The sequence below is a fragment of the Antechinus flavipes genome, chromosome 1 (genome assembly GCF_016432865.1).
Source record: "Antechinus flavipes isolate AdamAnt ecotype Samford, QLD, Australia chromosome 1, AdamAnt_v2, whole genome shotgun sequence".
Lineage (NCBI taxonomy): Eukaryota > Metazoa > Chordata > Mammalia > Dasyuromorphia > Dasyuridae > Antechinus > Antechinus flavipes.
This window is the reverse complement of record NC_067398.1, coordinates 708,097,038-708,111,959: the sequence shown is the minus strand read 5'-3', so window position 1 is coordinate 708,111,959 and position 14,922 is coordinate 708,097,038. Positions and strand designations below refer to the sequence as shown.

The 14,922-nt window shown below is 42.6% G+C and overlaps 1 protein-coding gene across 2 annotated transcripts in view; it reads right to left on the bottom strand.

The window, feature by feature from the left end:
• Window positions 1–13,053, bottom strand: part of DAO (D-amino acid oxidase) — a 37,017-nt gene extending 23,964 nt beyond the window's left edge. The window contains exons 1-2 of one of the 2 annotated variants that reach the window (XM_051972980.1): window positions 12,677–13,053; window positions 644–839 (exon numbers count right to left, since the gene is read on the bottom strand). In XM_051972980.1, the coding sequence (XP_051828940.1) occupies window positions 644–831 (188 nt within the window). In that variant the 5' untranslated portion in view covers window positions 832–839; window positions 12,677–13,053. Of the gene's footprint in view, window positions 1–643; window positions 967–12,676 lie in introns of those variants that run through there. The other variant, XM_051972979.1, reaches the window with a different exon arrangement.
• Window positions 13,054–14,922: the final 1,869 nt, after the last annotated feature.

Below are 14,922 nucleotides of genomic sequence, written 5' to 3'. Positions count from 1 at the left end.
TTTTCCTTGCTCTCTCCTTTTTTATTTATTATTTATTTGTTTTTAATGAAGCAATTGGAGTTAAGTGACTTGCCCAGGGTCACACAGCTAGGAAGTGTTAAGTGTCTAAGATCAGATTTGAACTCAGGTCCTTTTGACTTCAGAGCTGGTGCTCTATGCCACCTAGCTGCCCCAACCTCTCCTTAAATATATATATATATATATATATATATATATAATATTTTCCCCAATTGCATTTTAAAACAATTTTTAAATATTTCTTTTTAAAACTTTAGAGTTCCAGATTCTCTCCCTTATCCCCATCCCCAGCTCCCATTAAGAAACAGCATGTGAATTTATGGAAAACATTCCCATAAAAGTTATGTTATGAAAGAAAACATAGATCTCCCACCCTAATTAAAATGAACTTCAAGAAAAATTAAAATTAAAAAAGAAAAAGAGAGATGCTTTAATCTGTATTCAATCACAATTCTCTGGATATGGAGAGGATTTTTGCTCCCAAGTTCTTCAGAGTAGTCATGGATCATTGTATTGTTGAGAATATCAGTCTTTCCAGCTGGTCATCCAGAACATCGCTATTACTTTGTATGCAATATATTTCACTTTGCTTGAGTTCGTGAAGCTCTTTCCAGGTCTTACTTACCTCTCCTGAAGGTTCTCTGAAAGGTAGGGCTGCCAGAGGCCCGCAGCCCCATCACTGGTTGTGAGTGGAGTGAAGCGGTCAGCATATACCTCGATGGACAGGGGCCGCAGGGTGTGGTGGTAATGTTCATGGATGCACAGGGCAGTGGAAAGTCCGATCACTCCTGCCCCAATCACAACCACACGCATCGTGGAGGCTGTAGGGAGTGGAGAGAAGAGGGACGTCCTCAGAAGTGAGACAGAATGGGAACTGACTGCTTTCCAAGAGAAAAGAGCAAATGTAGTGAAATAAGCAAGAACAGAAGATCATTATATACTTAAACAACAATATGATGATCAATTCTGATGGACGTGGCTCTCTTCAACAATGAGATGAACCAAATCAGCTCCAATAGAGCAGTAATGAACTGAACCAGCGACACCCAATGAAAGGACCCAGCAAAATGAGTGTGAACCACTACATAGAATTCCCAATCCCTCTATTTTTGTCCGCCTGTACTTCTGATTTCCTTCACAGGCTAATTGTACATTATTTCAAAGTCCGATTCTTTTTGTACAGCAAAATAACTGTTTGGACACATATACATATATTGTATGTAATTTATACTTTAACATATTTAACATGTATTGGTCATCCTGCCATCTGGGGGAGGGGTGGGGGGAAGGAGGGGAAAAGTTGAAACAAAAGGTTTGGCAATTGTCAAGCTGAAAAATTACCCATGCATATAACTTGTAAATAAAAAGCTATAATAAAAAAAAGAAGAGAAAAAAAGAGCAAATGAGTGTGATTTGATTCTTCAGAATTCAAGTTTCCTTCTTCAAAAAATGGAGGAAGTTAGACTAAATGGCACTCCCTACTCTAGGACATATCTCTGACACTTAATAGCTGTGTGACTGTGGAGCAATCACTTGCTCTCTCTCAGGTTCATCTGCCTCATCTGTTAAATGAGAAAGTTGGATTAGACAACCTCTGAAGACCTTTGTATGACTATAGATTTATATGTAGTATAGATGTATATGTATATGTAGAGTAAGCCTCATAACATCCCTGGGCCCCAGTTTCCTCCTCTGTAAAATTTTGGGATTGGACAAATGGCCTATTATATTCCAGCTCTGGGTCCATTATTTTAGATCAGTTCTAAAGATTTATCCAATTAATCCTGCACATAGTTTGTGTGTATATGGCTGTTGGCCTGTTATCTCCCAGATTAGACTGTGAACTTCTTGAAATAAGGAACTTTCTTTTCCTCCAGAGCTTGACAATGCCTAGCATATAATAGATGTTTAATAGCTGCTTGTTGACTGGCTAGCTGACCCCTCTAGCCAATCAAAATATCATTACCTTCTGGGTGCCACAATTTAAGAAGATACTTGAGCTAAATAATCATATGGGAGAGGGCAGTCTTTAAGGCGAGGGGTCTTGAGATCATGCCATAGCAAGATGGGTTGATGTCAAAGAGGGACTAATCTTGTTTTGCTTAGCCCCAGGAAGACAAGAACTAAGGAAAATGAGTGGAAGATGCAAAAAAAAAAAAAAAAGAAGGTTCAGTCATTCCTTATAATGAGAGGGCTTCCAAATTTTGAGGAGATGGAGGGTATTAAGTATGTTGTAGAAGGAATCCTTGTTCAGGTATAAGTTGGGCCAGATGGCCACTAAGTAAACTTTCATTAGTTAGTCAATTAATTTTAAAAAGCATTTATTCTTAGGTCTAGGTTATATAATTCTGGAGAGCTGGTAGCTACTGCTCTTTTCTGAAAATCTTCATATAATGAAAGGCTATTATTTCCCATGTTTCTGAGCTTTACTACAATTATAAGAGAGAGAGAGAGAGAGAGAGAGAGAGAAAGAGAGAGAGAGAGAGAGAGAGAGAGAGAGAGAGAGAGAGAGAGAAGAGAGAGAGAGAGAGAGAGAGAGAGAGAGAGAGAGAGAGAGAGAAAGAGAGAGAGAGAGAGAGAGAGAGAGAGAGAGAGAGAGAGAAGAGAGAGAGAGAGAGAGAGAGAGAGAGAGAGAGAGAGAGAGAGAGAGAGAGAGAAAGAGAGAGAGAGAGAGAGAGAGAGAGAGAGAAGAGAGAGAGAGAGAGAGAGAGAGAGAGAGAGAGAGAGAGAGAAAGAGAGAGAGAGAGAGAGAGAGAGAGAGAGAGAGAGAGAGAAAGAGAGAGAGAGAGAGAGAGAGAGAGAGAGAGAGAGAGAGAGAGAGAGAGAGAGAGAGAGAGAGAAAGAAAAAGGAGATGGGAAATAAGTGCTTAACTGAAATGATATTACTCTCTAATCCAGGTTACTGCAACCAGTTGTTCATAGTCTAGTAGTAAATATTCAAGTGTGACTTGGTTAATTACAAAACTGGCCACTATAATTTTATCTTGTTTGCTGGGCTAGATCATGGACTCCTAGATCTAAAAATGGAAGGGATCCCAGGGACCATCAAGTCCAACTACCTCATTGTTTTAAAGAAGGGTAAACCAAGGACCAATTTAAGTGACTTGCCCAACAGCACACAACCAGTAAGTGCTAGAACTACAAACACAGGTTTAGAGCTGGAAAAGACCTTTGAAGCTAAACCTTTCATGTTACAAATGTGGAAACTGAGGCCTAGAGAGTTTAACCTTTCTAAGATCATACAATTGGTAAGTGAAAGAAATATAGACTCAAGAATTATAGTTTTAGGAGTACAGGTCCTCAGCATACCTTTCTGGTCCACATCTGATCCCTTTCTTCTAATTATAGACTTATCACCTTAAATGGAACTCTCATTACCTCTCAGTTCCCTGCCTGAAGAATCTCCTCCCTCCAGCTCATTCTCCAAATAGCTTCCAAAGCTATCTCCTTAATTACAAATCTGACTGTACTTCTCTTCTTCTTTATTGTCTTCCCTATTCTTCTCTACTCAAAAAACTCCAGTGGCTTCCTAATGACGCTAAAGTAAAATATAAATTTCTCGATTTAAATTTTGAATTCCTGAGTTCAAGTCTGGCCTCAGACACTTTACCAAGTGTCTGTATGAGCCTGGACAAGTCACATCACCCTGTTTGCCTCAGTTTCCTCATCTGTAAAATAAGCTAGAGAAGGAAATGGCAAACACCACTCCAGTTTCTCAGGGAACTACTCAATATCTCAGGAACTCCATTTAAATATTGAGGTGACTTCTGGATTTTAGGAGAGTGGCAAGTTTTCAGCTCGATTGGTAGATGCTTATTTTATCATGCATTGTGTTCTTGCTAAAATACTATTTTTAAAAACAAATTATATATTAAGAGTTAAATAATCTGTCGATATCGTTTCAGCATGTGTCGACTTGTCTGGAAAGTCAAATCCATTGTGGCAGCGTCACCTGACTAGGGCTCCCTCAACTAGAGGAAGTCAGATAGATTTGCTCTGAGATTGGACTTCCCTAGTGCACTCTGAACCAGTTTTGATTGGGTCGATCCACATGTAACAGAGGGCTGGCCAATGATCTCAGTCCTTATGCGCTAAGCATGCTGGATGCAGGTTTCTCAGCCTCTTCCATGGGAAGCCAAGAATCATGGTGCTATTGCACAGGATCCTAAGCTTTGGGCTTATTGGACGGTCCTCTTTACATACAAATACACACGTCCTTTGGCCATGGATCAGTCCAATCCTATTGAAAGAGGCAGAGTCAAAGAATAGAAGATTGCTGACCGGTCCCCCTAGAAAGCATATTTTTAGGGACTGTTTCTCTCCAATGGGACAAGCACAAACCACCAGGAGTGCCTAGAATTCCCGAGTGAATGGTACTATCAGCACCATCTGGTGGTTAAATGAATAACTAGCATTTCTCCCTCAAGGCAAAATTCTTTACAGAATCAGAACCCCATGAAATGAGTTCATATAATATGACAGTTCTTCCACTGGTGCAGATCACTACCCAAACACACGTGTTATTTGTTGTTCTGTCCTTTTTCAGCTTTGTTCAACTCTTCATGACCTCATTTGTTTGTTTCTTTCTTTGGCAGAGATACTGAAGCATTTTCTATTTCCTTTTCTAGCTCGTTTTATAGATGAAAAAATTGAGAAAAGCAGGGTAAAATGACTTGCCCAGGATCACACAGGTAATAAATGCCTGGGGCCAGATTTGAACTCCGGCATCCAAAAATTAAATGGAAATCTTATATTTGATTTTAGAATCACTCGTCTCTGAGGACATATTTGAACTCATGAAAATGAGTCTTCCTGACTCCAGGCCCAGTGCCCTCTGGTATCATCTAGCTGACCAAAGGAGATAATAATTTTAAAGTTTTTAACACAGTGCCTGGCACATGGTATTGTTTGTTGTATAATCATTCAGTCCTATCTGATTCTTTATAACTACACGGACTTGTCCATAGGATTTTTCTTTTCTTTTCTTTTCTTTTTTAATGGGCTGCAGCACAGTTCACCATTTCCTTCTCCAGTTCATTTTACACACAGAAACTGAGGTGAAGTGACTTGCCCAGGATCATGCAGCCAGTAAGTATCTAAGGCTGAATTTGAATTCATATTTTCTTGACTCCAGGCCTGACACTCTCTCCATTGCCCCACCTAGCTGCCCCACCCCAAACACACGCCTATCCTGCATTCCTCTTGTCCTAATTGCCTCAGGGATACATTATGACCGGCATTTAGAGCCATTTACAATTTGGCTTTATCTAAATTAATCATACATGATAAGACTGCTTGCCCTCTAGGGGAGGGGGTGGAGGGAGGGAAGGGAAAAGTTGGAACAGAAGTGAGTGTGAGGGATAATGTAAAAAATTACCCAGCCATAGGTTCTGTCAATAAAAAGTTACAATTAAAAAATAAAATAAAAATAAATTAAACATACAAAATAAATTAAACAAATTACCTACTTAAAGTTATCTGGACATATCAGTGTGCCGGAGCCAGCTCTAACTGGCTCCTGAGAGCTTGTTCCATTTTCAGTGAGAGCGTTTATAGCTCTGAAACTGGCAAATACCCACAATTCAAGGCTCGGTTTCATGTTTTATTGACTTAGGAAAATGATGGAAACAATGTTACTGGAAGAGATTAAAACTTAAAAGTGTGTCGTGTAAACATTTTTTTCCCAAGAGCCAGTAGTTAAACATTGCCCAGTGTTTACACTCCAGCGTATCTGTCTGCAGCCTCTGCACAGGCAGTCAGTTCTCCTGTGCCTTAGTCTCCCCTTCCTCCCCATCACTTGGTAGAATCATTAGGTTCCTTCAAGGCTCAGCTGAAGCTTCTACAAGAGTTCTCCCCACCCACACCCCATCCTTCAGAATTACTTTGTATTCGCACTGGATATACCTTGTATATACCCAACTATATACATGGTATCACCTCCTCCACCTTCACTTTCTGAGCCTGTGAACTTGAGGCATTTCATTTTCCTTCTTGAGGTTATCTCATTACTTCCATCTCCCAGCACAATTCCTGGCCCACGGCCCTCAATAAATGTTTATCGCTTTATCCCCAGCTCCCGGTTGAACGGTGGGACCTCGGCAGGGTCAGAAGATGCCCTCTGTTGAGTAGGATCATGGGTATGTGCTGCCTAGATTTGTGCTGGAGTTCTGTTTACCCTTGGGTTGGGGGGGGGGGGGAGGAGAAGGAGGAGAGGATTCTCCCTAGAGCTGTCACTGACCATGAACAATGCCCCGGGACAGTCCAATCCCCCTTCCCCTCCCCTTTTCTGCAAACTCTCCTCCCACAGACCGTACCTCCTGGCAGCTTGGCCGCAGAGGCCTGAATGGGGTTTCTGTTACAGTGCATTCTTTAAAAAGGTCTTTTTTCCCCTAAGGGGGAAAGAAGAGGGTGGGGTTAATAAAGGTTCCAACCCACAAAAATTGGACACGGGACAGTCTTCCTCAGCCAAGTCCCCAGAAGAAACAACCAACCCAGGAAGTTTAATCATGGGACTTCTCTGTGGACAGTGGGCACGTGTGGTTGGGCTTCCTGCCCACCAGAACCTAGGCAGACCAACCCCATCCCCACCCCCAACCAAACTTTCTACTTTGAAGGAGTGAACAAGAAACACTGACAAAGCCAGAGGAAAACAGTCAGTTGGTCAGTCGATCAACAAACACTTATTAATCCCTTACTATCGGTCAGGAATTGGACTTAGGGGTGGGATATAAAGCAATAAAAAATAAAGATAATTCAAGTCAGTTCTTAATGAACTCTGAATGCAGACTTTTAAATCTCATTTTTCGTGGGTTATTTGATGAGTTTAGATGAGTTTAATCTCATCATTTTTTCCTTTTTTATTTAGTCTTCTTTTGCAACATGGCTACCTGGAAATATATTTTGCATGATTTCTCATGTATAATTGATATCAAATGGCATTTCTTCCAGAGGAAGGGGGTGGGGAATGGAAGGAATGGGAGGAAAAGAATTTGGAAGTCAAAATTAAAAGAAAAATGATTGCTACAAAATTGTTACATGTAATTAAGAAATATTTAATGAAATAAATGAAACAAATTACATATTTGTTTGTTTGTTTATATTTACAAAAAGAGTCAAACCACAAACATTTGTTAAATGACTTCCACGTTCCTAGCACTGTGCTAAGCTCTGGGAATACAAAGAAATGCCAAGGACAGTACATTCTAAGTGGGATGGGCTTGGAACAGAATATGTAAATAACTAGGTATATAGACAAGATATAGACAGAGTAAATGAAGGTAGAGGTAACTAGGTTGCAGTGGAGAGAGTGAAGGGCCTCAGGTGAAGAACTATTGAGTTCAGATTCAGTGTCAGACACTTACTAACTGTGTGACGCTGGGAAAGTCACTTCACCCTGTCTGCCTCAGTTTCCTCATCTGTGAAATGAGCTAAAAAAGAAAATGGCAAACTATTCCAGTATTTTTGCCAAGAAAATTGTAAATGGGGTTATAGAGTCAGGACCCGACTGAAAAACAATCCAATAACTATATCAAAATAAAGGTACCCTGAAAAGGGAGGTTGATAATATAGTCAGAGCACTTATTTGGAGCAAAAGATTAGAGTTCTTAGGTAAGCTTTGTCACTAAGAGGAGGAGTAGCCTTTATTTTGCTTTTTAGCCACTAGGATTGTCATCCCAGAGAAAGTAACATAGAAGAGGGGAATTCTGGGAGTCAGAGTTGAGGAAGGGAAGGCATTCCAGAACTGGAAGACGATCTAGGTAAATGAATGAAGACAGGTCAGGGAACAGTGATTTCAGAGAATAAAAAGGAGGCCAATTTGGCAAGAAAATGGAGTGTAGGAGGGGAAGAAATGTACAGTAAGATTGTGAAGTTTTTTAAATTTAAAATAATTTCAGGAAAGTGAATTTTAAAGAGAAATAATCGCTGTTAACTCAAGAAAAAAAAATCTGAACCTAACAAATGACAAATAAAATAAAAATTTTCCTTTTGCATGATAAAATAGAAATAGAAAATTGTACATGTGGAGCAGCTAGGTGGTGCAGTGGATAGAACACCAGCCCTGAAGTCAGGAAGACCTGAGTTCAAATACGACCTCAGATGCTTAACACTTCCTAGCTGTGTGATCCTGGGCAAATCACTTAACCCCAATTGCCTCAACAACAATCAAAAAAAAAAAAAAGAAGAAGAAGAAGAAGAAGAAGAAAAAGATTGTATGTGCATCCTCATATAGCTTACTTTTCCTTTTAAGTATATAATGTTTTTTTTTTTTTTTTTTTTTTTTTTTTGGCAAGGCAATTGGAGATAAATGACTTCGCTAGGATTACACAGGAAATATTAGAAGTCTGAGGCCTGATTTGAACTACAGGGCTAGTGCTCTACCCATATGCCATTTAGCTGCCCTTAAGTACATAATACATTTAACACATCACTCTCAAAACTGTCCTGTTCCCTTTTGGCCTTCCTTCTGTTCTCTTCAGTCATTTTGAAAAATATTTCAGTGGTCCTCTTTTAAATTTTGGGGGGCCATCCTATGGCTGCCCCATTAAATTGTGAGCTCCTTGAGGGCAGGGATTGGCTTTTGCCTCTTTTTGCATCCCCAGCGCTTAGCACACTGCCTGATACATTAAGTGCTTAATCAGTGTTTATTGATTATTTTTTGATGGCTGCTAACCCTCCTGCTTTTTCCCACTCTCCATCCCTTCTTAGAACTCCAGTTTTCATTGCCAACTTCATAAAGCTTTTCCTGATTCCTCCCCCTACCCACTGTCTTCTCCCCAAATTACCTTGTAAATATTTTCCTCATAATTTATGTTGATCGATCATGTCAGATACTCCATAACTGTTTTAAGGTCATTTTCTTGACAAAGAAACTGGACTGGTTTGCCATTTCCTTTCTTTTTACAAATGAGGAAACTGAGGCAAAAGAGAGTAATGTGACTTGCCCGGGTCATACATCTGAGGCTAGATTTGAACTCAGGAAAATGAGCCTGCCTCCAGATTGTATCCGCTATGCTGCCATCTAGCTGCCACATGATTTATATGTGTTTTTTGTATGTTACCTTCTTGGCTAGAGGTAAGGTCCTGAAGGCAGAAACTATTTGCCTTTTGTATTTATAGCCCCAGGGTCTGGTACAAGCTAGTTCAAGTACTAAGGTTTATGGCAGAATATAGCAGGTCTGTTGCCTTCCTCATGATAACTCTTAGAGAGATTAAGGCAGCCAAGAACCCCACGATTTTGGAGGCAGCCAGGTCACCCCGAGAATCCGTGCTGTGCTTGTGTCACCAAAACTCCCAAATCTTTTTCATATGAATTGCCGACTAACAATAGCTCCCCCATCTTTAACTCGAAAAGCTGATTTTTTGAGCCCAAGGTAAGATTTTACATTTATCCCTAGTAAAATCTTCAATTCAATTCAACAAACATTTATTAAGTACCTACTACATACCAAACAGTACTAAAGGATATATACACACTCACACTTGTGCATATACATATATGTATATATATACACATATATTTATGTATATATACACGCAGAGCGAGGTATATACAGGATAAATAGGAAATCATTAACAGAAGGAAGGCACTGGAGTTAAGAGAATTTGACAAGATTTCCTGTACTAGGTGGGATCTTAGTTGGGGCTTAAAGAAAGCTAGGGGCAGCTAAATGGTGCCGTAGTGCACACAGCGCTAGTCCTAGAGTTAAAAACCCATCTTCTCGAGTTCAAATCCAGACTCAGATACTTCCTAGCTGTGTGAGCCTGGGCAAATCGCTTCACCCTCTTCGACTCAGTTTCCTCATCTGTAAAATGGCGGAGCACTCCAGTGTCTCTGCCAAGAAAGCGCCAACTGAGGTCAGGGGGAATCAGACAGGACTCAACAACAACAAAAGGAGCCCAGGGAGGTTAGTAGAGGGAGTAGAAGAGAGAGTGTTCCAAACCTGGAGAGCAACTAGAGAGACTTATTTGCTTCAGCCCACTGCTCCAGCCTGGGAAAGAATGTTCAAATCCCACTTCTGCCATCCGGAACATTAGCTCTCCTTCCCAGCTTTGGGTCATCTCCGTCCATAATAAGTGTGTCTTCCATACTTTTAGCTGAGTCATTAATAAAAATGCCAAACAACATAGGATCTGGGAAAGCTGCTTAAAGGCTCTCTTGGACACTCCTTAAGTTAGCACTGAAGCCTTCGTTCATGATCACACTCTGGCTTTAACCATTCGCCCAATTCGGATGGAAATCCTTCCAATTGTAATATACCTAGGACACATTTCCCTGTCTTGTCCCTAAGAACAGCATGAGAAACTTGGTCAAATGTTTGTGTTTTTGTTGTTGTTTTACTGAGGCAATTGGGGTTAAGTGACTTGCCCAACGTCACACAGCCAGGACGTGTTTAGTGTCTGAGGGTCAAATTTGAACTCAGGTCCTCCTGACTTCAGGACTGGTGCTCTATCCACTGCACCACCCAGCTGCCTGCAAATGTTTTACTAAAAGCAAGGAAAACTATGGATCCAGAACCACCCTGCCTACCAGTTTTGGATAAGGCTAGTCAGTTACAAACTGCTTCTTTGATGATCCCTTTTTTAAAGCTCCTGTTTTATATATATTTTACCAATTTTAACATATATTGGATTACATGCCATCTAGAGAAGAGGGGAAGGAGAAAGGGGAGGAAATTGGAACCCAAGGCTTTTCAAGGATCAATATTGAAAAAAACTATCCTTGTAAATGTTTTGAAAATAAAAAACTTCAATTAAAAAAAAAAGCTCCTGTTTTCCTTTTCTAAACATTCATTGTTCAGTTATTTTTTCAGTTTTATCCAACTCTTCATGACACAACTTGGGATTTTCTTGGCAAAGATACTGGATTGGTTTGCCCTTTCCTTCTCCAGCTCATTTTACAGAAGAAGAAACTGAGGCAGGCAGGACTAAGTGACTTGCCCAGAGTCACATAGCGAGTATCTAAAGGCAAATCTGAATTCAGGTCTTTCTGATTCAAGGCCCAGCGCTCTATCCACTGCACTACCTGTTCATGAGGTAAACCTTTAATAATCTGTCCTTGGATTTTTCCAGGAACTCAAGTCAAGCTCAGCAGCCTGTGGTTTGTGTATCCCATCCTCTCTCTCCCTTCTCTTCTTGACCTTTGGAAGAACACTGACCCTGCTCCCATCCTGTGGTCCCTGTCTCAAAGGTCCCTGACATTGGTTGACCCATTGGGGGATGTTGTTGTCTGGGACTCTTTAGTCAACTTATCCAGTCTGGGTAAGTGCTTTCTTATTGTTTTTTTTTTTTTTTTTAATCTAAGGTACCAAGTCCCCAGGAGCCATATTTATTCTGTGCTTTTCAGTCCAAAGGCCATGGGCCTTGGCAGGAAAAAACCAGAAACAAAGACCTGGGCAGCTCAGCCTTCTGTCTGCCCCAGCAATGATCCCGTCCACCCAAAGCCACAGTCCTATCCCTTCTTCGGTCTTCCTCTTTTCCTCAATATTAGTTAAAACAAGAATGAAACAAAGAAACATTAACTCCCCTCATGTTCTGGGTACTGTGCTTAGGTTTCTTTGGCAGGCCCGAGTAAATAGAGGGCTGGATTTGAAGACAGGAAAATCTGAGTTCAAATACAGCGCCAGCCCCTTGCTGGCTGAGTGCTCCTGGTCAAGTCACTTCATCTCAGTCTGCCTCAGTTTCTTTAACTGTAAAACAGAGATAAAGTTTTTTTTTTAAGTATGTAAAGCATTTTGAAACTTTAAACGTTAGTCTTTATTGTTAGCACTTTTGTAACTAGAGGGTGCCATAGGGCACAGAGCACTGGGCTTGCAATCAGGAAGGCTCATTTTCTCCAGTTCAAATCCAGCCTCAAACACTTACAAGGTGACCCTAGGCAAGTCATTTCACCCTGTTTCCCTCAGTTTCCTCCTTTGTAACACAATCTGGAGAAGAAAATGGGAAATCACTCCAAAATCTCTGACAAGAAAATCCCAAAATAAGCTCAAAGAACCAGACCCACCTGAACAGCTAAAAACGCACACTTTGGCTTAAATGAGGAAGTCACGCTCAAGGTCAGACAGAAACTGAATTTCAGGATAGTTCAGCGATCACTAATTGGATAAGATGATGGAGGGGACCAGCAGCAGAGAAACCTGGAAGACGTATTAGGGCCATTTAGTCCGGCAGATTCATTTTACTTGTGGGACGAGTGAGGTCCAGGTCCCCAGAGCAGCTGAGCAGGCTTCCTCTGATCCAGTTTCCCTCAGCTCTAGGTCAAGCCTGCCTGGATTCTCCAGAGAGACCATTTGCCTGCAATCCTCCTCTCCTGCCCGAGGACTCCCTCCCCGCAATGGCTGGTGCAGCAGAGGTGCTCCGACTAAGTGTCCATCATCCATCTATGTAACTAGCTCCTTCTTTCCCCATCCCTTTACAAGGCTTTTCCCAAGGACAGAAGCACCGAGGCAGAGTTGAATCTGAAATTCAAATCCTATAATGTCAAAGCCGGCTACCCCTATGCTCCCACAATGCATCATCTTTCCTACAAGTCATTTTTATTGCTTTGAGGTGGGCCACCCTTTCCTACTTCAGCTAGCAGGCCCAGAGACCCAGGATCCTCCCATCCCTCCAGGGAAAAACCCTCTCCTTACCCCCTCTCCCAGGGCTCCCCACCACTCACCTGCTCTCCTAGGCTCCTGGATGCAGAAGTTATGGGAGCAACTCAGCAGCCCAGATCCTCTCTGCCGCCTTCCTCTGCCGCGGGTCCCAGTCTCCTTTCTGCAGACTCTCTCACCCCGTCCCGAGGCTGCAGAGGGAGGTCAAAGTCTCCCAGTGACTTTAGCGGCCCAAACAGCCAGTCAGAAACAGGGCAGGAGTTGTGGACAAGGTGGAGCTGAGCCCTTTGGCCTGACTTTGGAATGAAACTGGAATTGGGCCCGGTCTTGGGGGATCTCTTGCCTCTCTCCCTAATCCAAGTCCTGAGAGGTGGCCTGACCTCTCTGTTTCGTGAGGACAGCTGGCTGGGCGTGAGCTGTGCCCTGGCTGGCTGCTTTGATTGGGGGATGGGAGCGAAGCAGAGGGGGAGAACAGAAAAAATGAGGGGGGTTGCCCTAAAACAGGGACTATTCCCATGAGCTCCTCCTCCCTGAGTCGGAGGGGGTGGAGTTGGGCTCCCAGGGCCCACATGGGACCAGGCCCCAGGAGGCCAGAAAGCCAGGCCACAGGCTACCCAGGACCTTTGGCCAGGGGCTGCTCCCTAGGAAGGGCCCAGAGCGATGCCATCTGGGACAATGGGCAAGCCGGATCCTCTGTGCTCAGGGAGGCGCCTGGCTGTGCCCGGGAAGATTTGTGGGCCTCCACTGCTGTCTCCCAGAGACACTTGCCATGGAGCTGACCCCGAGTCTGCTCTCTGGCCTGCTTTAGGTCCAACCTTATTTTGCCCCAGGTCCGGTTTCTAAGCCCTAGGTTCTGAGGTCTCAGGGCCTGCTCTGTCTGGGAGGCCCGAACCCAGAGGTAAGTCTGGGTTATGATCATCAATTATTCCTGTTTGTTTTTAAAAATACAACTCTTCCCACCCTTCCCCCAGCACCAAATGAGGTCACGGTATCTGCCAGTTGGAAGGCCTCTCTGAGATCATTCCCTTCAGACCTCCCAATTTATTTTATTTCTTAAAAAATAAACTTTATTGATGCTTTTTCTGCTTCGATCTCCATCTTTTAGAATATAGATCCATTCACCATGCCCACTGCCATTTCTCTTGTCACAGAGAAAAACAGTTAAGCAAAACCGACTGACACAGCGATGATCTGGCAACATAGACAATGTTATGCCCCCCACTTTTCTGCTAAAAGATGGAAAATATGCTACCTAGAATCATAATCTAATCCCAAAAAAAAATCACTGCTGGGCCCAACAGGAAGTGCTCAGGCACTTCCCTCTTCTTCCCATGGGGCCCCTAATTCTGGATCCATGCTCAAAGCCCAGGTTCAGGCCTCTGGGAATCTGGCATTTAAAGAGAGAAGTCAAGTTCTTTTCCTTAACTCTACGACTCTTTACACTCCCATGAGTCTTGGAAAAATCATTTTAAGCTTAGTTTTCATTCATATCTAAGGACGGCCCAAAAAGGTGAGAGTCCTAGATGTACAATAAAGATCAGATATAGGTCAGCTATTTATTTCCTCCATGCTAAGGCTCACGTTAATAAACCATAAACTATTTATAGCAGCAATTTATAACTTCTCTTATTCTCTCTCGGGAGGTTGGTTAAAAACAAGAAGCATTGTGTAAGTCTGCTGAATAAGCATTTCACATGATACTTGGGTTCTGCAGGGATGGTCTGCAATCTCATGGTCCGTGACGCCCCGGGGGTCTGTGACTCCAATCTTCTCCATTAGCATTATGATGAACGGAGGAGATACTCCCATAATGCAGTTAGTTTTAACCAAGGGACTAGGGAGGGCCCCACTCTCATAGTCACACGGCTAGACAGCTCCATCTCAGGAGCACATCTGGTCCCCTGTGTTCGGGCAAGGAAACAAAGCAGAGACAGCCAGGAGCTCAAGACCCCGACTCAGGCCACCTGTGTCAGTACCTGCCTTGTTGGCCACAGGAGTGCGGTCGCTATTTCTGGAGGGGGCAGAGGACAAGTTGACCCTCCCCATTCCCAGGCCAAGGGAGCAAGGGACCACCCAGAGTTTGCTATGTTACCCCAAAATGCCAAGTCCTTCAGCCCTGAGCCCCATTGTCCCCCAAAATTACCAGGAGGAGCTCAGGGTCTTTGCTCTATGGATCGAGTTACAATCCAGCCCATAAAACAATGATAGCCTAGATAGCCAACTTATCAATGATGATGTCCAGGGGTTCTTAACCTGGAGTCTGTAAACTTTTTAGAAAAACATACCTTGTTAAGTATATTTTGATCTAATG